At 34.0% G+C, this 22,847-nt stretch overlaps 4 protein-coding genes across 4 annotated transcripts; 1 reads left to right on the top strand and 3 right to left on the bottom strand.

Moving 5' to 3' along the window:
* The first annotated feature begins 323 nt into the window (after nt 1–323).
* Nucleotides 324–875, top strand: LOC115949794. Its single transcript, XM_031067070.1, has one exon. The coding sequence runs from the start codon at nt 324–326 to the stop codon at nt 873–875; it is 552 nt and encodes a 183-aa protein (XP_030922930.1).
* Nucleotides 876–3,810: 2,935 nt separating this feature from the next.
* LOC115949793 (MDIS1-interacting receptor like kinase 2-like) lies at nt 3,811–5,907 on the bottom strand. The gene is made up of 2 exons (XM_031067069.1): nt 5,337–5,907; nt 3,811–4,151 (listed from the first exon to the last, which is right to left on the bottom strand). Exons 1-2 carry the CDS (start codon nt 5,890–5,892, stop codon nt 3,811–3,813), a joined length of 897 nt encoding a protein of 298 aa, XP_030922929.1. The 5' UTR covers nt 5,893–5,907.
* A 2,016-nt stretch (nt 5,908–7,923) lies between these two features.
* Nucleotides 7,924–8,985, bottom strand: LOC115949792. The gene is made up of 2 exons (XM_031067068.1): nt 8,948–8,985; nt 7,924–8,816 (listed from the first exon to the last, which is right to left on the bottom strand). The coding sequence occupies exon 2, from the start codon at nt 8,788–8,790 to the stop codon at nt 7,924–7,926; it is 867 nt and encodes a 288-aa protein (XP_030922928.1). The 5' UTR covers nt 8,791–8,816; nt 8,948–8,985.
* Nucleotides 8,986–9,663: 678 nt separating this feature from the next.
* LOC115949791 (probable leucine-rich repeat receptor-like protein kinase At1g35710) lies at nt 9,664–11,245 on the bottom strand. Its single transcript, XM_031067067.1, has 3 exons — nt 10,345–11,245; nt 10,136–10,253; nt 9,664–10,039 (listed from the first exon to the last, which is right to left on the bottom strand). Exons 1-3 carry the CDS (start codon nt 11,243–11,245, stop codon nt 9,664–9,666), a joined length of 1,395 nt encoding a protein of 464 aa, XP_030922927.1.
* Nucleotides 11,246–22,847: the final 11,602 nt, after the last annotated feature.

Here is a 22,847-nt window from a genome sequence, read left to right as displayed (position 1 = left end):
AACCCCCTAAAGCATAAGGCAATGCAAGATAGTCTCTATGATGGTTACAGGTTGGAGGTTGAAACAATAGGTCACACTTTCATCTCTTGTCCGAGGCACGTGAGGTGTGGGCATGCTCAAAAATAGTATTGCCAGGTGGAGCTTTTTCTGTGAATTCCTTTTATGATCTATTGTGGAGGATGGTTATGGTTGACCAAGTTAATGTGTACATGGTGGCACGAGTGGTCCTTCTAGCATGGGCAATGTGGTATTATAGGAATGAAGTAAGAGTGGGAGCCTAGAGAAAGCCAGGTAATGTGTTGGTTAGTTGGGCAGCATCCTATATGGAGGGATATAGTGCTGCTATAGTAGCACAAACAAACCTGGAGCCTATAATCCAGAGAGCCATGACTTGGTCCCCACCACCAAGTTTGTTTAAAATAAATGTTGATGGTGCGGTAGATAAAGCTACTGGGAAGGCAGGCGTGGGTGTGATTGTTAGAGATGAATTGGGTAGGGTGGAGGCTGTAATGTGTAGAAACCTGGATGCGCCCTTGGGTGCCATTGAAACCGAATCCAAGGCTATTGAGGTAGGGTTGTTGTTCGCACAAGATATTGGTATTCAGGACATTGTGGTGGAAAGTGACTGCTTGATCATGATCCAAGCTCTGGAAGGTACCTCTGCTCCTCCATCCATGGTCTTGGCAGTTACACAAGGCATTCTGGATCTCAGCATGGGCTTCAATAAGGTGGAATTTTCCCACGTTAAAAAACAAGGGAACAGGTCGACTCATGTGTTAGCAAAACATGCTCTTGGCATTACTGATTTTATTGCTTGGATTGAAGAGACACCTTGCTTTTTAGAGCAAGCTCTTATCCACGATGTAATGTTCTAAGTGTTTTAATAATATTATTCTCAGTATTCCTATAAAAAAAAAAAAGTTAAAAGTAATTTTGTTTATTAAGTAAACAAACATTAATGGTTGAGAAGAATGAAAAAAGTTTCAAATCTAGTCGTATTTATGTAAAAAAAAAAAAAAAAAAAAACAAGGGTGAATTCATCAACGAAACAATCATGGTCCTATTGGTTGGGCCGTTATGAGAGAATTTTTCCTTTCAATTAGGACTTAGGAATTTTGTTTTTATTTTTATGGGAATTAGGACTTAATTAGAATTAGAGTATACTTTATTTAAAAAAGAAAAAGAAAAAAAGAATTAGTGTATGCTATTTTAACAACAGTAACATAATTGCCCAGTTTGTAATGTAATATCAATGAACCAGACAAAGAATGCATATTTGTATTAAATTTTATTGTGTCAATTTTTCATTTAAAAACAAGTTTAACTTTTTTTCATCGAATTAACATTCTGATTTTTTTTGCCATTGAATTATTATTTTTAAGAGTGTTCTTTCTTATTACCTTTCATCACTAGTAGCCCATCCTACACATATAGTGCTTATACTGTCTGCAACTCGCACCACGTTTAAATAGTTGCTATGATTCAGCCAAGTAAAAAAAAAGTTGATAGGAGTCTCAAAATTATTAGCATAACTTCTTGTTAACTCGTTCAATGCACGCGAATTATAACCAAAAAAAAAAAAAAATTATATGATACTATATACTTGCATATTATTAAGATTAGTCTTCAACACAGTTTTGAAAAATATAACCGGATACTTTTTGTTAGTCACAACTACGTTGTAATTTGTACTCTTACATACTATCTTACAGGAGATTATTTGATTCATCCCAGCCACTCAGAATATTTATGAAAGGTTTAACAAAGAACAAATACAAGCACACTCTTATTTGTTCATGAAAAATACTTTTACCCGCATTGCTAATGAATAATTCAATTTTCTTGACGTCTGTAAATAAGGCTTTATTTGTAACGTATATATCTCTTTCACATCTGAATCAGAATGGGCTTATCTTCCAGTACCCGTTCTTAATTTGATTCTACACAAGTTGTCGGAACCCATATACCATGCTTGGTTTGCTCATGTTTGTAAACAATGGTATCTAGTTGCAAAGGACTACAATAAGGCAAAGCAGAATTTGCATAAGGCACTTCCAGTGCTTATGATGTCCATTAACTGGAAACCCAATACAAAGCGAGCTATATATGGGATTACTGAAGGAAAAATATTCAATAACTCATCTCCATCTGTTTTGACTTTACAACAAGTAAAGTTATTGCCTTTTGTTTTAACAGTAGAAATAGTAAAGTGTGGCCATTTGATTGGTTAATTTAATGGTACAGTACAATATTGTTTTATCTAATAAGTCTGTGGTGTGGGCCTGTGGTTTTGACTTTTAGTTGAGATTTTTATGAAATATAAAGACAAAGCACATATATAAAAATAACAACAATAGCAAACAAAATCTTAGTCATCAATTACAATAGGGATTGGTGTCCGGTTCTCAGTTGAATCGGACGGTTTGGTCTAATTTTTAAAATCATAGTCGTGCGTGAAACAAATTAGTGAGCAAGTTACCAAAATATGTGAGGTAGCTTAGGAAATTGGACTCATCATCAAATACAATATCATAATAGTTTGATTGACGCTACTATCTAAAGAGTCACATTATATAACTCCACATCTCCTATATGTCATTTTTAAAGGTATCAAAAGTGCATTCTATGATTCATAATTTTTAGATCAAGCATATTTTTCGACATTTAACCCTTTTTGTGTGTAGTGTACCACATTTTACTTAGTTTTGTGATACCGATTTTTTTCTATAAGTACACGGATAATTGTAATATACAGACCGGTGGTGAGATGGTTATATATATATATATATATATATGTATATTTATGTTTGTGTGTATATATCCTTCTCCCATAATTAATTTTTAGTGTATCATCAAAATAAGTGAAATGACATTTAGGTCACATGATCGATTGCGGTCCAATACTCCCACAATTCTACAACTTAACTAATTTGCTAGGGCATGAAAGTGCTCAAGTCAAGTTATACTAGGTACAACACGAACAAAGTGTTCTACGGTCAACCAATGGTACAATGCACGACAAAAAATTGAAAAATTAAAAATAATTTATGTTATGTTCTTTATTTTAAACCAAAAACAAAGGGCATACATGCACTATGCTAAATAAATAAATGCATAAGTAATGCATGACAACAAGAGTGTACAAAGGCTCCTAGGATATTGATGTGGAACGATATGCAGGTTGTGTAAAAAAATGTCCTACTTTAAATGGGAAGTGCTCAAATAGTGACAAATAAAATGATACTCAAGTCTTGGGATCCTTTTAATTTGCACCCATGTAGCAAAAGTATTTGGCTGTGAAGGTGAAAAGGCATGGGTTCTACAACGTCTATAAATCAGAGGCTGAGAGGAAATAACATTTCCCAAAAACTATGTTAAAATTTAAATAACTCAAGGCTTCTAATAACTAAGTAAAGTCAGATGACCTTGAAACTTCAATTTTAAAGAGCTCATCCCGAATCTTTCTCTTGATCTTGAAATGCAATATTTTGACACTACAAAACTTACAATTTGGCACAAATATATAAATATATATATATATATATATATATATCCAAACTAAAAAGACCCTTGAGCAATGTATTGAATATACTAAATATTTATGGATCAAATAAAAACCCTTCTTGGTTTTATTATTAGCGAAATTCTCAATTTTGCATTTAGACTAATATAGCTTGCCAATAAAACATAATATAGGAAAACAAGATAAATAGTTTACTAGAAGGGATTATATGTGAAGAAATAGGGGAACGACAATGGGAACACAAACAAAACAAGCTATTAGACAGTTTAGCCTCCGAGATCAACTACTTATCCTAATGTGATCATGAATAATGTATTAGGCAAATGTGGTTTTTGAGTTGAAAGCACTTGAGAAACTTGTTGCATTGTTGGGCGAGATTGGGGAATAGTGTGCAAGCTAGCAATTGCAATCTTTGCAATCGAGAGCACTTCCCTTGCAACTTGATTTATTGGAAGTGAAAGGCATTGGTCCAACACATCCTTCAATAGCATATCACGGGTTGTAAATGTTGATGATGAGAGAGATAAGATCAAATCCACAGGATGCTTTCCCATGATTATTTCTAAAGCCAACACTCCAAAGCTAAAAACATCGCACTTCTCATTAATTTCCATCGTGTAGGCAGGTTCTGCAAGGGAAAAGAATTGATAAAGGTTATAGCAACAACATTATTAGTAATAAAATCTAAACACTAGAATTTGACCCATGCATAAGAAAATTGTAAATATATCAATTTTATTGATATCATATGATTGGAACTTGGATCCATTCACAGGACTTATGCATTGAACAAAACCTTTAGCTTTATGAATTGGCTGAAATAGGGAGGGACATGTGCTAGTTTCTCGTTTAATTTTATTATCTATAAAATCAAAGGTATACTATGCTACATGTTACATATGATATAGTACTACATTTAACTTAAATCTGACTTCACCTAAAAAAAAACTTAAAAATTGACTTTGCACTTTTTAGTCATTTCTAGAACGAAACATAATAGTTGATTAGTCTGCGACCTGATAACTTGTCTATTATGTGGTAAAAATGTAGTAAAATTTGTATTAAGTGACAATTGAGCATATATTAGAATTATTTAAAGGTTTACATCCAGAACAAAATAACCTTGCAAGTGGCTATATTTTTTTCTATACGAATTTATTTTTACAATGGACGTCCCAATCATGGTATAAATAATAATTAATCTTAAACTAACTTTAAAACAAACCCTATGATTTTAACAAAGTTAAGTTGCTTACTCTATAAGTACATAGACTTGGGTATGAACTTTAATATGTAATAACAGGAAAATAGCTGAAAATCTTAGAGTAGTTGCCTTAGATTTGCTAAAATAGCATAAGGCCTAAAATTTTCCCAATAAAACTTAAAAAACACACTCATCTGGTTATGAATCCATGTGACAAAATAAGATATTGCTATAGTGCTTGTCTAAATATAAGAGGAATTGTTGTTTATGCATTTTATTATTTTATTCAATTTTTGGTTGGTAATTATTGTAAGTGAAGAGAGAAAAATTTTAAAAATTTAAGAAAATTAATATTTTAATAAAACATAGTATAGAATAAATAATAAGCTATTGGTGTTTTGAAAAGTAGTTAGCTAAAATAAAAATAATTAATTTTTTATTCTAAAATAGGTTGTAATAACTTGGGAAATTGGTTGTTTGGTGTCCATGTTGGCCATGATAGATGTTCTCCTAACTTAAGCTTGGAAAATATTTTATGCTATGATATTGGTGCTGCCTACATAAGCTTGGAAAACTTTTTATGCTATAGACAACAACAAAGAAACTAACTTGGAGCCATGTATCCATAGGTGCTTGCAAGTGACATCCAGTTGGATGAATTAGGCTTCAAAAGCCTAGCAGTGCCAAAGTCAGAGCTGTGAGCCACATATTCTAGATCCAATAGAACATTCTTACTTGATATATCATGATGAATTATAGGAGGCGAGCAATCATGATGCATATAAGATAAAGCATTTGCCACTCCTTTTACCACATTGGCTCTCTTAATCAAATCAAATGTTTTAGTTCCCTCCTCACTGTTTAATAACTTCACCAAGATTCTTCCTTCCAAAAACTCATAAACCAAAAGAGAGTGTTTTGGATGTGAACAAAAACCGTACAACGTTACAATGTTAAGATGTCTTATTTCTGTTAAGGCATGAATTTCGCTCATGAAGGCTTTTTGATTGGATATCTTACCATCAAGTAGTGGGTGAAGTTTCTTCATAGCAACAACTTGGCTTGCTTGCAACTCAGCTTTGTAAATACTTCCAAAACTTCCCACTCCAATGCAATATTTGGAGTCGAATTCTTCTGTGGCTTTAATAATGTTTTGGTAGATCATTTTCCCATCATAATTCCATATTGCAAAAAGATTATCGTTACGCACTTCTCTTGGCTTGTCTTTTGTTTTCTTCACTCTTTGGCAAAGAAGAAGTGAAACTCCTACAATGATAAATATAAAAAACAGTGTGCCCAAAAGAGAGATTAAAATTATAACCAAAAATTGGTTGTGCCTCTTAGATGGAGGATTAGGAATCATTTTTGGGCAAGTCTTCAAGGCACCTATGAAGCACGGGTGCGTTTCGAGACTCGGGTGCGGGTGCGGGACTCGGCATTTTTTGAAAAAGGTGGGTGCGGGTGCGGCAGGACTCGGCGATTAAAAAATTATTAAAAATATTTTTATAATATATGTTTAATATATTGCTAAGCATACTTTTACTTTTTCACATTATATAAACAAATACCAAATTTAAGAGTAATAGTAGATAACAACTAAACATGATGTTCATAAATTAAATATAATCCACAAGATTGAAACTAAAACATTCCATGATGTTTGGAAATTAGAATACAACTTATAAGTTTGAAACTAAAACAAAATAAAAGAAAATCAACAAGACAATCAAATACAAATATCATCATCCTCAAGATCAATAGCTTCACTTCGAACTTCACTTTCACTAGTAGTAGCACTAGTGTTAACATTCCCAATAACTATAGCCTCCAACTCTGGCTCATCAAGTGTAAGAGCTGCATTCTCAAGAATTCCAGCTCCTCCATGCATGTCGCTCTCATTCCAAGAGTCTCCTGCAATATCCCACATCTTTGTTGCGGTATGTATGTACTCTTCATTGTGCCTTGACAAGAGTTGAAGATTAGAATGCACATATACCAAATCCTCAGCGCGTGCAGGAGCCATTTGTTTCTTTTTAAGGAATGAATGAATTTGTACGTGCTCCAATTTCTCTCAGCACATGAGAATGAGCAAGGTTGTCCAAGAAGTTTAAGGGCAAGGGTTTGAAGAGTTGGAAATGCGGAGCCATGGTATTGCCACCAAACCAAAGGTAGTAAGGTCCACCTATCCGTCAAGGCACTTGGTGAAGGAAACCTCCCTCCTGAAAATTTAGCAAACTCATACTTCACCACCGTTAAGTCATTCTCATCTTCAAAGTATCGCTCCAAACACTTGCTTGTTTCCATAGAAATTTCATGATCCCGATGTGGAGGGATGCGTTTTGGATTCTCCGAAATCCATTCAATGGAGTAATACCTAGTTAAAGATTAAAAACTAAATATAAATCAAATGTGTGTTTTACTAAAAGGGTGAACTAAGGAAAATAGATAATAAATGTACTTACTTAGGATTTAAGGAATGAGCCAAGCAATGTAGTGGTGTAGAATTTTTAGTCCATCGATCAATGAGTATATCATACACGACACCCCAAAATAAGCTATATTGATCATCTTCCAAGCCTTCATGCCGATATATCACTGCTTTCACCTTCTCTATCATGGAATCCCACATCTCATACACAAGATGAAGACAAGGCTTATCTGTGTCGGCTATTCGTAGCATATCATAAATGGGTGCCGTGAATTCAAGGATATAATCAATATTATCCCACCAAAGATCACTTAGAATCATATCTTTCACCTTTTGAGCTTTTCCAACGTCATCCTCCCTATAAGAAGCCCATTGGTCACTAATAGCCATGGCTTGAAGGCATCTTTTTATCAACTTCAACTTTTTCAACGTTACAACCACCGAAGCAAATCTAGTATCAGCAACTTGGAGCAATTTTAATGGACAAAATTCATTAAACATTGCCAACCTCATAGAATGGTTCATGATAAAAACACATATGAAGGATGCATCATCAGCAACACGTGTAATCCAACTACATTCCTCATATGTAACTTCATTCTTTTCAGTGTTTTTTGCTGCACAAATATTCTTCAAAGCTAGATTGAGAGTGTGGACAACACAAGGTGTCCAAAATATTTTAGGATACTCACCCTCAATAAGAGCTCCAGCAGCCTTCATCACATTTGCATTATCAGTGATGACTTGGACAACTTTTTCATGTCCAATCTATTTTATAGCATCCTTCAACACCCCAGCAATGTAATGCTTATCTTTGAACTCACCTGACCCATCAATTGCCTTTATAAACACTGGACCCCCATCTGATACAGCCATAACATTAATAAGAGGCCTCCTTTGTGGATCTGACCATCCATTAGAAACTATACTTACACCATTTTCAAGCCAAGAGTCCTTAATTGGTTTCAAGAGTCTTTCAACATGAGCTCTTTCCTTTTGCAAAAGTGTTGTTCTCAAAGCATTGTATCCAGGAGGAAGATAACACGGAATGCTATGAGTAGCAGCAAATGCATAGGAACTACGATAATGTGGGTTCCTTGCAAAGTTAAACGGAAGCCCACCGGTGTAAAACATCCTAGCAATTCTACTATCTAAATCATGTCTAGCATTATTCTGAAATGCTTTCTCCAAAGTAGTATTCATAGTCACCTTCCTCCTCTTAGCATCACCCGGATTTGTACTATGACTACTATCACTCCCTTCTTGTCTCCGAAATGGGGAAATAGGTATCCCACGGCCTGGGGGAGGTGGGGGTAAGGGAATATGACTTCTCTGTTCTTGCTCTAACTTATTAGCCTCAACTTGATCATGCATTCGCTGCATTTCCAACCTATGGCTCTTTGACACATTACGACATGCTCTAATACCTTTGCCAGAAATTTGTAATAAATGAGCCTTAACCCTAGAATAGGATCCCATAAAAACATTATCACAATAGTTGCACTTAAAATATGTGTTTCCACCAGATTTCACAGATGCACCAGCTGGTTTTTCTACTTTAGTCACATACTGCCAAAGAGGGGATTCAGCATTTGACACTTCTTGTGAACTTTCTGTGCTATTAACTTCGTCCATTGTAAATTCAATAGATTCAATTTAACCTACAAATTAATGATAAATCAAACCAAGTTCACAGCAACAAAACACAGCAGCCAGGTTCACACTGTGAACTTCACAGCAAAAAAACACAAAACCACAAAACCAAAAAAACCCTTTAACTCCCACAAATAACCTACAAATAATAACTATTAACTAAATAAATTAATGATAAATCAAACCAAGTTCACAGTAAAAAAAACACAGCAACCAGGTTCACAGCAAAAAAAACACAGAACCCTTTAACTCCCACAAACCACAAATCACAAATCATAGGTTAACAAAACCCTTTAACTCCCACAAGAATTGAAAAAACAAGAAAAAAAACACAGCAAGCAGTCAAGCACATAAATTTTCAGATTCACAAATTTATTTCTAAGCAATTTGAAAGAGAGAAATCATAAAGAACAAAGAATAAAAATTCAAGAAAAGAGCAGAGAGAGCACACCTAAAGGCTAAAGCAGTGCAGTGTGCACACAGCAATCACTATGGACGGAGCACATAGAGATGAGGGACGAAGCAGTGAAGCACACAGAGAAGGCAGAAGGGAGATGAGGGACGGAGTGAGAGAGGAGATTTGGATGAAGTGTGAGTGACTTAAGGGGTCTGGGTATTTAGGTTAAGACCCCTTAAGTCAAACGGTGCGTTTGCACCTTTTTTTTTTTTGAATTTCGGCCTGACTCGATCGTTTCGGCCGAGTCGGCCCGATTTCGGCCGCGTCGGCGCTGATTTCTGCCGCGTCGGCGCCGACTTTGGCTGCGTCGGCCCGAGTCGGGATCCGCCACGTGGTGCGACACGGCACGACGCGGGACGGACGTGCGGTCTGCGGCGTCCCTCCTGCGTCGCCGCGTCCTACCGCGTCGGACGCGGGTGCGCCGGCCTGGGAGCCGCGTCTGTGCATCCCAGCTTCAAGCCAATAACATTACCACACAAGCCTTTGTTATTTTTCAGTGCTGCAATTGGAGCCTTGCGGACGGCCGTGATGTTAGGAATAGGACCCCCTAACTCATTGTAGGATATATCAATGGATGTCAAGCTTGCACTATCACCAAATGTGGATGGGATGGAACCAGAGAGATTATTGTGAGAGAGATTCATTATTTCCAACTGTTTCATGCCTCTAAGCTGTCGTGGTATATCTCCTACCAGCAAATTATGACTAAAATCAAGACTTTGAAGAGACTGCAGGCTTCCTATATCAGAAGGAATGCTTCCACGGAGTATTTTTCTACTCAGATTGAAGAACAACAATTTTGAGCATTGTTTACCGCCAAATTAAAATGTGTTAAATCATATAGCATTCCAATTTCTGAAGGAAAGTTACCTGAAAGTTCGAGCAATAACTTTAGGCGCTCCAATTCCTTTGGAATATGTTCCATTAGATGGTTTGAAGAGAGATAAGGACATGTAGCATATTTGCCTCACCAAGTTCAGGTCGTATCCTACCAGAAATCTTATTGTTGGAGATTTTTAGGCTTGTCAAATTATGGCATTGCCCCCACTGCGATGAAAGTTCACCATATAGATTATTACCACTCAAATCGATATAAATCAAGTTCGGATGAATGCTAAAATCTTCAGCTATATTTCCTCTTAGTTGGTTTCCATCAAGCCTAACTCGAACGAGGCTATTACAAATTTTCAAGCTTTCTGGGTCAAGGCCTGTAAAATGGTTATCAACAGTACCAAAATGTTGTAGTGCTCTAGCATGGTATATCTGCTTAGGCAATGGCCCAGTAAATTTGTTGAAACTTAGTTCCAATTTTATGAAATTGGTAAGATTATTCATTTCGAGTGGATCAGAACCACTTAGTTCGTTCATGAACAAAGATAAAATGGCAAGCTTGGTCAAATTTCCAATTGTGGTTGGAATTGATCCAGAAAGGTTGTTTTGATAAAGTGCAAGATCGTACAATTTAACCAAATTTCCTATGGAATCTGGGATTGGACCAGTGAGTTTATTACTTGATAATTGAACTACCCACAGATGTTTAAGCAATCCTAATTCCTCAGGTATGGAACCAGAAAGATTGTTGAAATAAAAGTAAAGTTGTTGTAACTTGCTCAAGTTTCCAATGGAAGAGGGAATTGGACCAATGAGAAAATTAGATGACAAATCAAGGTTAGTGAGAGATCTCATCATTCCAACTTCTTGAGGTATAGAACCAGAAAAGTTGTTATTTAAAAGTAGTGTGACTAATTTGCCCATCATTCCAATTTCCTGAGGAATAGATCCCGAAAGTTCATTGTTTTGAAGGTCCAGAGAGGATAAATTGGCCATCTTTCCTATTTCGGGAGGAATAGATCCCAAAAGTTTGTTGTGTTGAAGATTAAGATTGGATAAATTGCGCATCTTTCCTATTTCGGGAGGAACAGATCCTGAAAGTTCATTGTAATGAAGGTAAAGAAAGGATAAATTGCTCAAGTTTCCCATAGAAGCTGGGATGGGGCCTATGAGACTATTTCAATCTAAAGAAAGAAAAACTAATTCTCTCAATGCTCCTGTTTCTTGAGGGATGGAACCATTGAGCATATTAGTGGAAAAAAAAAAGTTTGAAGACTTGTTAATTGGCGTATCTTGGGTGGAATTCCCGAGATATTATTGCGAGACAGATGAAGAAACAGGAGTTTGGAAAGGTTACCAATCCTGGGAGTAATGGTGCCAGAAAGATTATTGTCAGCCAAGTCAAGATTGGTCAGATTGGAAAGGTTGCTAATACTGTCAGGAATGGTTCCATAAAACGAGTTTTTTGATAGATCAATAGTAAGGAGGTTGGGAAAGGATGAGAAAGTAAGGTTGTAAAGCGTACCTTTCAAACCAAAACTCGACAGGTTTAGGCGAGTGACACCCAACTCCAAGTCATCGCAAGTAATTCCAACCCAATTAATGCATGGGCAGTCTCCAACCCATGAAGATAGGAGAGATTTGTTTTGATTGTCAAGACTGGCTTTCTAGTTTAGAAGAGCTTTTGCTTCCTTATAAAATGCTTTGCCTTCTTCAGTTGTAGCAGCCACAGAAGGAGTTGTGGAGGAAGCAAAAGTAGCAAAACGGAGAAAGGAAACCAACAAAACTACAAGGCTACAGAACAAGACTCTGAATGCCATGACTTTGGTAACTGTCTGTTATTACAAAATTAAACTCGAGATGGAGAGGGATATTGCATGTGTGTTTATTGCGAGCATGGGTTGATGAAGAAATTTTGGGTACAGGTGTAAGGAATTTATAGATAGAACTAGTTGCTAACCTGTGTGATGCATGGGATAATTAGTTAAATAACTATTACAAATAGTTTAAAAAAAAAAAAAACATGTTCTTTGATTACAAATGTAGGATATTTCACATAACACATAAAGGCCACACCTTGGTTGCTTTATAGCAATGAAAACATTATTACCAACATTCCAATAGCTCATAAGTCATAGCTTCAAATACAGATTTGAGTACAAAATGAGAGTAGGACCTGTAAAATAAGTATTATTAAGTTATTAATATGTAAAGGGAATAATTTATAACAATAATAGTTTTATACTGATTTTTTTTTTTTTGGTTTAGCAATTATTAGTAGAACATAATTAGTTTAAATTTCTTTATTAGTTCTATCATTTCAGTCAAATAAAAAAAATCTTTATTAGTTGATTTAAATTTCTTTATTAGATAAGAAAAGAAAAGCGAGAGTTATAAATTAATCTAAACTTTGTGATTGGTTTTATATAGAATAGTTATTTTAAATTTCTTTATTAGATAAGAAAAGAGAGTTATGTATTAATCCAAACTTTGTGTTCGTGTTAAACTTATCTAATACAATATTCTTTAAAATTGGATAGATTGGATTGTTATAAAAAATTTAAAGTTATTTTGTTAAATTTATTTTGGTAATAGGTGGGAAAAGAATAAGATGATCCAGAAAAAAAAGGCGGAGTAACCTTGAAAGCTAATTTTTACATTGCAAATACTAACTGATAAGCTTAAATAGAACAAAATTTAAAATAAGAACAATAGTATAAGCCTTAATATTGTGCACATTTGTTTCTTTTCCAGTATAACTCCAGCAACAAATGAAGCATCAAATTAATAACCTTTCCACACATTTTTTACTGTATAGTTTGATCCTAAAAAAAAGGCGGAGTAACATTGAAAACAAATTTTTACATTGCGAATACTTTGAAGGGATAAGCATAAGTTTAATCATGATAACTGATAAGCTTACCAAGCATACAATTTAAAATAAGAACAATAGTAAAAGCCTTAATATTGTTCACATTTGTTTCTTTTCCAATACAATTCCAACAACGAATGAAGCATCAAATTAATAAGGTTAACAGTTTTATTGATTAGTATAGGGCTAAACTTGTTGCAAAGTAGTTTCATCAAGTCAGTGACCTTGTTCACGATAAGAACGGCTACTATCTGAAGCCAAAATAAAATAAACTCATCATTGCATCATCACATCATATTCACAATAAAAATTACTACTACCCTAAGCTAAAATAAAGATATTTATCACCTATCATGACATTATCATAAAGATGAGGGGTGATGTCATGCATTTTGAAATGAAAGGAGAAAGACTTTCCAAGCATAACAGATAAGTGAATAGAAGGAAAAAAAGAATAATTGTTTATAATATTTTGTTTTCTGCATCAAATAGGGAAATAAACACCAAACACCAAATTTATTTTAGAAAACAACAAAGCTTTCTGCATCAAATAGGGAAATTAACACAAAACAACAAATTTATTTTAGAAAACAACAAAAGTAATGTAAAAAATGTTAAGGAAATTTATATATGTTATTTAAAAAAAAAAAAAAAAAAAACAACAACAACAACAACTCACATAAACAAAGAGGGAAAGGCTTACCTAACAACAATATGCAGGATTTGTTACAGAAAGAAGACTCTCATTGGAGTTCTCTTCGAGAAATCTTCTCTTAAGGTATTCTTTACTTGATCTTCAAGATGCAGAACTTACATAAGGTTTGTTTAAAGTAGCAACAATAATAGCAAAATTTCAAAATTGTCTAAATGCTTATATAACTTAATAAGGATAACAATATGTTTGAATGCTTACGTGCCAGATTGGTATAGCTTATTTTTCAGCTTTTGGAAAATGGGGTTATTTGAAAAGGCTGTTCCTAAAGAAAAAGTATTCTGAAAAGGTTACCGCACAGGCACATGGCTTAATAATGATAAGAATATATCTAAACATATCAGGAAGTGGTAGACCCTCTGACCTCATTGATCACTTGAATATCCAATATACATTATATGTTGCTCTCATTTAAATTCACACAATCACCATTGCAGCTTTCTTTGGCTGACTACAAAGGCATGAAACATTACTTTGATTTAGAATGATTTAATTCAAAATAAAAGATGATCTATATGCTAGCTTAGGTATGTGCAGTAGAATGAATAGAACAAATGAAGCAAGATGAGACGTGGCATACCTTATGGAGTTCATCTAACATAAGTATCAACTGGCCGAATGAGATTCTTGAATTATCATCAACAAAATCATTCGTCTTTGGGTTCCCAGGCGTGTCCTTGATAAAATGTTGAAATGCACATCTTTAATTTGAATAGAAATAGAAATCTAAAAACATTAAGATTAGAAGATTGCATTTTCCTTTGCCTATTTTGAGACTTAACAGAACAAATAAATTTCTACCACAAACCTTAACAATAAATGTAGAAAGTTTGCAAATTAGTGTATATGTGATTTGATAGACCTACTGCAAGGTATTCATTTAGTTTTCATGTTTTTGTTTCAGGTGCTAATGAAGATGAGTTAAAGAAAGTGAAGCATGCGGTACAGTATGGAGTTTCATCATGTATTACTTGGCCGTAGAGACTTATTTTCTTCAGTGAACCGTGAAGATCCAAAAAATGTCCCTATTTTAGATTTTCCTTCATCACTTAGCTATACATAAACTTGCTTACAAAATGGTTTCTAAAAATAAATAAATAAATTGCTAACTAAATTATACCCTCATATTCAAATTCAGCTCCAGTTGCATTACCTACATCAAAACCAAGCTTGGCTCAATAGACAGATAACATAATATATTACACATTGCCTGAAGGAACTTTCAAAATAGGCCAACTAACACAATAGAGTTTGGTCAGTATAAGTAAAGCAGCAAATAGTTTTAAGCCCCTACCAAGTGAGCAAAAACAACCTTACCATGTGGCTGAGGACCATTCTAAGCAGTAGGAAGTAAAAAGAAATAAACAAACCAAAAATTAATGGTCTTTTTGTAAAAGAATCAAGATGCAAACAAACACCAAAGTTGACATTCATCAGGTTTTAGTGTGTGAACTGTACAAACCTTACCATAACTAACAAATAAAATTCGTAGATTAAAAATCAAGATTAGAATTACCATAACTTACAATGGTGTACCTATTTCCATTTTTGACATTCATTAGGTCTTTTCCATTTATATCCTATGGGGTTTTTGATAAGATTTAAGCTTTCCCACTCTCCTTTCATTCACCAAAGGCTGTTGAACCACTAAGCTATCCTTAGCAATGGGTTTGAAATTATGACCATGATAACCAGGAGTCTTCCCATATATATATATATATATATATATATATATATATATTAAAAAGATAGTTTTATATATGATCCCAATTAAGCACTTTAAGATACATGATGCAAAAATTATTCTTGATAGTTAAAAACCAATCAAATTAGACCCAAATTCACAAACTCTAATCTCAATGCACAAACTTACTGTGAAATAAATCAATAAAAAATCAAACCCACTTCTCAATATCCCTTAAATTTTCAAATTGATAATCTTAGAGACCATTGTGATTCAATTAATCTCCTTTCTACTATATAAACCTAGCTCACCATTAATATCAATCCCAATATCTAACATATAAATCATAAAAAATTCAAACCCATAGCTCAATTTCCACTAAAATTTCAAATACACAATCTCAAAGAATCAGAATTTAAAATTCCTAATGAATTTTGAATTTATATCTAGAATTAAAAGGCTCATAGATCAATGCCTATAGAGAAACTATACACTAAAATCAAGTTTCTAAGTGGTAGCCACATGAACCTAGATAAGAATTTACAAAATTAAATCCAAAAAAAAAAAAAACCTAACAATACCCAACAACAGTATTAGCAAAAGAATTGAATAGAAAATCAAAATATTACTTACGCAACAACAATAATTCTGTCTAGGAATCAACAAAAAGAAGCAAAGCCAATGAACATTAAAAAACAAATATTTAGAAAGAGAAAGCAAGAGGGAAAGATTAGATACATGATATTAAGAGCATCTCACCTGCGTAACTGGGCCTGCGACATTGGAGATTTTGAGATGGCTATGATGGGTAATAGCTCAGTCATGGGTGGGAGATATGGCTATAGTGGACTATCAGGGATATAGAGAGAACGGCTTAGAAAGGCAGAGAGAAAGGTTGGTTTTAGACTTTTAGGGTTTTGATAATTGAGAGAGGCAAAGGCAAAGAGGCTTATCGGAAAAACATAAGCTTCTTTTTTTTTTTTTTTAAATGTGGGAGCTTCAAAACCTGACAGAAGTATACAGAGAGAGTGAGACTGAGAGAACAAGGATGCTCTGCGTTTAAGCCAAAGAGAAACTAATGAAGGGCAGCATGAAGAGACAGAAAAGTATTTGGTTAAAAAAAAAAGAAAAAGAAAGAGATAAGTATAAGGTTTTGAAAATAGTGTTTTTAATTTAATTTTTAATTTTTTAAATATTGTGTTGTGCTGATGTAGAAAATTGTGGTGCTAGCAGAGGCTTCTGTTATATATATATATATATATATATATTATGCCAAGTCATGTGATGTAGAATTTTTCAATTTTAGAAATTTTCAATTTTTCTTTTTTTGATGGGATTCAAACGGTAGCAAGTTCTAAAAATGAAGAATAATGCTACCGTTCTTAGCGGGTTGATTTAACTCGAATTAATAGTCCCTATCATTATATAAATGCCCTTGTTTTCTCTTTGACTGAATTCTGAATAGATGCCTTTGTTGATTTTTCGAATTAGATGTTAACAGTTTCTGTTATTTTATATAAAGTATCCTTGTTGATTTAACTTTACAACAAAGTTGTAGGAAATTATTTTTTGTTACTGACTAGTAAGCGGCTGTGAGTGATTCAAGGGGGAAAAAATGGTACTAAGCTAGGGCTAGGGCCCCTTGATTGACGGGAAAAAATGGTACCAAGCTAGTTTACAATATTTTTATAAAATGTTGATGTGACCAACCTTTTATTGATTTTCATCTAAATTGATTGTATTATTACCCCTACCATGTACAACACTATAATTGGCCACCATATATTTCAAAAGGTACTTTACTCAAATGAAAGAATGAGCACAAGTTCATGCATTTTGGGAAAGTAGGTGGTATAGTTTTAACTTTGCATGAACTACTATCATACAGAGTGATCAAAAAATGAGTCAAACGAAGTCTTCGTTCCCACTAGCTAGCTATAGTACATATATATCTTAAGCCAGATAATCATAGTTATCTAAAAGACTAAAACTGTGATTTGCTAGCAAAAGAATTCCTCAAATGTGTGGTGGCCACCTGACTCCATTCTCTAAGTTAGATGTATTAGGGTTCATCACTTCATTGGGTCAAGGTCTTGTTTATTTATTTATTTTTTTGGATGAACATTGGGTCAAGGTCTTGTTAATCCAAATACTTTTGTAAGTCTGTATTTTCAGGACAAAGTAACCTAATCATACTAGGATCATGATAGAGTTAGGCTAGATTCTCTAAAAATACTATAACTGTACAATAAAATCAATTTAATTTGTTATCTTCTTAGAACAAGTTGTTAGGCTAAGTTCCCTATAAAATTTATCGACCATGTAGTATTGTAAAGTAAAATCAATTTATTTTGCTCTCCTCTCATATTGTGGAAAAAAAGAAGTTTATAAACTATTTTTTTTTTTTTTTTGCAATTATTAACATGATCTGTTTTAATTTATGCATAATAAATTCATACAAAATGATATTATTCAATCATAGTATATATTTATTGCAAATATAGCAAGTTGTAAAAGAAAAAAGTATGGCATTACTAAAAAGGAAAGAAAAAAAAGAAAAAGAAAAAGATAACATGACCTCCTAATCAATGAAGAAGCAAATTGATAGGACTAATAATTTTTTATTTTCGTATAAAATTTTTTTTTTTTTGACAAGATAGCTAGGAGTAAGAAGTTTAATGTGGTGTTTCTGTGTTTTCTCATCTGTCCATTAATGAGTTAGATAGGTTGCCCTATCACCGAGCCATCAACAAAGTGCGTGGCACCCCCACCCTGAAGAGTCTCTATAATATTACGTCTGATTCGGTGCCAATTTTCCATTGAAATTTGAAAGATCTCTGCAAAGAAAGAAAAAGTGGTGTGTGTGTGTGAAAGATAGAGAGGGAAAAGTAGAGTGTTCGTATGCATATGTCAAACTGTCAGTATGTGGATATGTGTGACACATCCTAACTGAGCATTCCCATTAAGCATGGTATATGCTAAAAGATGCTATTTTTTAGCATTTATAACCTAAAAACGTGCTCTATCAAAGATTGTATATGTTAAAAATTTTGCAATATTGTTACAGTGTGCTCTCATTTTTAAGACCGCATTGTAGCACTATGCTATAATTTTTTATTAATTTCTTTCTCTCTCACTTTCGTGTTTGTCTCCTTCCAGTCTCTTCTCTCTCCTCTCTCACTTCTCCTCTGTCGCTCTCTCTTGTGCTCTCCGTTCCTCTCTCCTTCTGGTGTCTCTCTCTCAAGCAAGCCCTCCATAGCTCGCCAAAACATGCTGTCACCGTTATTCTCCAAACTATTGTTGGGATATTACAAAAGGTAATAATGGAAGAACAAGATTAACATAAAAGACAAACAAAAAATAAATAATTTGGAGGCACTATGTCGTTTTCCTTAGACAATATTTGCCCCCCACACTTTTGTTGCTAAAGGGTTATCGCAAATTTGTTCCCAAGATATAACCAAGATGTTAGGTTCTACAGATAGCAATTTTGGAGAATGACCACAGGATTTCTTGTGTTTCCTATGCGTTTTTTTCAAGTAAACAAAAGCCTCTATTTATACCCACAAGGTTATGTTTCATGAAAAGGCATGTATGGAGAATTAATTATTTTTTCATAAAACGGTTAACAAAGATTGAAACCTTTTCAACCTTTCTGAACTGTCATTAGAAAATTCTACAGAAAATTCTAGAAAATTCCAAAAAATTCATATTTTCGAATTTTCACTTAGAAAATTCCAGAACTTGAATTTTCACTTTATGAAACCATAATCTCCAAACTCAAACATCATTATTACAATCTATCCTTGTATATACCTATATATACAATAATCCCCCACTAGGTTGTAATAATATATGTCTCACTTGATTGACATCCTATCATGTATAATGGAAGCTGTCTTTCAACTTAAACCCCCCTTTAGTGTAATTGCTCAAGAAATCAACAGAGTTAATAGTGGCTTGGTGCTTAAACCAAAACTCTTATGTGTTGAAATCGGAAACAACACACACATGAGAATATCCACAACACATTTAGAAATCCAAGTTGTTAGCACTATTATGGCCTTGTGCTCTTCCCGATTCAGTGAATATTTACAAGAGAAAACCCTTTTACTTTTACTAGAAGCGGCACCACTCCTATGTTCACAAAGGTGAAGTTTCTTCTTATGTCCCTATTACACAGACATTTATAATTTATGAACTTCATTAAGAGTTAAAAACTCATCCTCAATTTCATCGTAACAATTTGCACTAATCCATCTTGAATGAGACATAAATTTAGTGCTCTTACTAACCACGTATCAATAGCTTGTTATTACCCTTTAAACCTCTTAGATTAATCAGTTCAAGGTTGGGTTCCCACTATTGGTGATTCTCTTAAAAGAAGGGTTTTAGTCCCATTCTAGTGGATGTTATCCTTACTAAGTCTCAAGACACACTTCGGTAAATGACCTATTTTATATATAGAATTACTTAGACAATGGACTAGTCCAACCACACTTGACTTGCCTTACGTATTCTTGTCTTAGACTTTTAAGTCTAAGTTCACATTGTATACAACTCATGTATACTATACACATTGTGGTTTCACAATTACAATACAAGGAATGGCTTACTATGGTCGTGGCCACAACACTTTATTAAAACTTTAGCCATTTTCTTTCCTTGCCTGTTACCATTATTATTAGTGCTCTCAATTTAATTCTATGGTAAATTAAGAAATACACCTTATTTGTTTAATACTTACACATAACACCCCCACATTTAGTGATTATCTAACTAAACATAGATATTATCACTCACATCAATAATATAATTAAACTTGAATATTCTATATAATAGATATTCATCACAATTAAGTACTTTCTATTGATCAACCTCAAGTTTTAAAAATTTTGAAAGTCTATGTATAGTGAAGGCATCAACCTCAAGTTTTAAAAATTTTGAAAGTCTATATACAGTGAAAGCAATGTCTAGTTTAGTTCCATACATGATACGTAACATGTACTTAATTCACTAGCAAACTTGAGCCGTGCATCTGCCCTTCTAGTAATTTCTTTATTTATTATGTGAATTAGAGTGTCTTTGCCTCTTTAAAGATATTAAAATCTAAGAAGCAAGTTCTCAAAGATTACTCAAATCTCAACACAATGAGATTACTCAAATCTCAACAAAATGAGATATCATAAATCTAAAAATGAGATTAATATAGTGCACATCTCCACTATATTTCTTTACTTGATTCTCATTCATAAAAGACTTTCATTTAATTAATTAAGTACAAACCCACAGGTCTTTTAAGAAAACTTCCTTACCAAGATCACTTTTTTTTAAGAAAGTCACTTCTCATCTATATGATGCATACTCAAATTATATGTGGAGACACAATCCAATATTTCATTATTGATCCTTAAATGTTCAATTAATGAACTCACTTGTACTCTCTTTATTTCATAAAGAGTTACTTTCAAAATAGGATCACAAAATGTGCTTGTTTAAACTCGAGACATCTACCACATATGGCAGACTTTAATCACAATGAATTTAACATCTCTCGATGTTAATTCTCAATACCTTTATCAAGAACATCTTTGATGCACATTAGCATTCTTATGAGTCCATGACTTGTTTAAGGGTTATACCCTCACACTTTCTTGGATATCATAATACCACAATTTGAGTTTCTAAATCCCAAAATTTGGGTTCTCAACCATTCCAAAATTCACATATATGCACACACTATAATTACATATATCAAAATGCAATAATAAAATATGGTGAATTTCTTTAAAATTATAAGAATGCTTTTAAAGATATCAAACTAATAACACAAATAGTTACTAGTGTATAGATATCAAAGATCTATCTTTTTCCCTTTGTTTCAAACCTTTTACTATTAAACTTAGACCAAAAGATTTTATATCTTATTCTAATACCCACTCACAACCAATTGGTTTTAAAACTAGAGGTAGATCCATTAAGACCCAATTATTATTAAATAATATCGAGTTTATCTCATTATTAATAGCTTTTACAATAGAAAGCCACATCTTTTTAGAAGCACAAAGCTTTCTCAAACTTTAGGATCACTTCTCTCAAAGAATACCATGGGTATTTAATTAGGACAACACTCTTATTACCTTTACAAGGTAAACAAGACCTTCACATGAAATAAAATTTGGATTAAAATCCCTTTTATTTCTTACACTTTGACTCCACCTTTGTTCACTTGGTGAACCACATTTAAATTTTTAATAGGCGTAAATGCACTTTTAGTCCCTACATTTTGGCTTTTTTTTTTTTTTTTCATTTTGGTCATTACATTTTATTTTTTCCACTTTTAGTCCCTAAACCAATTAACGCGTGTTATTTTCGTCCTTTCTGTCAGTCAACCAATGGAAATAGCTGAGGTGGCAGTCGGAGAAATTAAAATATTATAAAAATGCCACATCACCCATGACACATCATCATATAAATTTAAAAAAATTTATTAATTTTAACAAAATTAAAAAACAAACATAAAAACAAAATTTAAAACATAAAAATACATCAAATTTGAATCAAACACACAAAAAACCCAGAATTTTTCTTTAGAAACAAACACACAAAAACTCAAAATCTCTGCCTCACCTCCACAAAAACCCCAAGACCCTACTACCTCCTCATCTTCTTCGACTCCACCTAGCTCCACGACAAGTTGGAGCTCCAGCACAAAACCCTCCATATCTGCCTCGTCGCTCCACACCAGTCCTTGAAGCAATTGGAGTAGATGGACCAGGGCGTTTTTCGTGACTCGCCGAGTCGATGGCTGATTTCGTCCAAGCCAAGACCAAGCTCAATGTCTGTCCAATTCACCGGCCTCCGTTCCTCTCCACCAGGCAATTGGGCTTCGTCATGGTCGTGACCTTGGTTTGGATCCCCTTCGCGATCAAGAAGATCGTGAAAGGCGAGACCTTGCTTCACGATCCCAAGCTCTGGCTTGCCGGCTCGGTTTTCGTTTACTTCTTCAACTTTCTCTTTGGATCTGGGTTTTGAGAAAGAGATGGTGGGTGCTGGGTTTGCTGGGATCTGGGATTTCTCTTTGGCTTTGATCGGTGATCGTTGGTTTGATCGGATCTGGGTTTAGAGAAAGAAATGTTGGTGGGTGCTGGGTTCGACTGGGTTCGTTGGTTGGGATTGCAGTGTTTGTTGTTGTTGTTGGTCTGATCAGTGATCGTTTCTACACATTTGGGGTTTGGGGTTTGCTGGAGATTTGGTTTTGGCATTTGCTGGGAATTTCACATTTCGAAATTTCTTTTTGTTTTCTGAGTTATTATCTTGTTGTGGTATTCAAAATTTCTTTGATTATGGTTTGGTTTGGGAGTGGATGAGTTGTTGGGTTGATGTTCATGTTCTTCGAAATTTCTGTGCTCTTTGATTTGGTGATGTTCATTTTTTTTTCCTGTAGTTTGATGTTCATGTTCTTTGATGTTCATGTTCTTTG

The sequence above is a fragment of the Quercus lobata genome, chromosome 6 (assembly GCF_001633185.2).
Source record: "Quercus lobata isolate SW786 chromosome 6, ValleyOak3.0 Primary Assembly, whole genome shotgun sequence".
Taxonomy (NCBI): domain Eukaryota; kingdom Viridiplantae; phylum Streptophyta; class Magnoliopsida; order Fagales; family Fagaceae; genus Quercus; species Quercus lobata.
The sequence above is the reverse complement of the archived record's forward strand: the minus strand, read 5'-3'. Positions and strand labels throughout refer to the sequence as shown.

Excerpts from the sequence above, each read along its gene's own strand:
- LOC115949794 (XM_031067070.1), top strand. The coding sequence starts at position 324 with ATGGAGGGATATAGTGCTGCTATAGTAGCACAAACAAACCTGGAGCCT.
- LOC115949793 (XM_031067069.1), bottom strand. The coding sequence starts at position 5,892 with ATGATCTACCAAAACATTATTAAAGCCACAGAAGAATTCGACTCCAAA. Across the intron at positions 4,152-5,336 it reads CTATGGATACATGGCTCCAA|AACCTGCCTACACGATGGAA; the intron begins GTTAGTTTCTTT and ends TTTCCCTTGCAG.
- LOC115949792 (XM_031067068.1), bottom strand. The coding sequence starts at position 8,790 with ATGGACGAAGTTAATAGCACAGAAAGTTCACAAGAAGTGTCAAATGCT.
- LOC115949791 (XM_031067067.1), bottom strand. The coding sequence starts at position 11,245 with ATGGGAAACTTGAGCAATTTATCCTTTCTTTACCTTCATTACAATGAA. Across the intron at positions 10,254-10,344 it reads GATTTATATCGATTTGAGTG|GATACGACCTGAACTTGGTG; the intron begins GTAATAATCTAT and ends GATTTCTGGTAG. Across the intron at positions 10,040-10,135 it reads GTTATTGCTCGAACTTTCAG|AAAAATACTCCGTGGAAGCA; the intron begins GTAACTTTCCTT and ends CAATCTGAGTAG.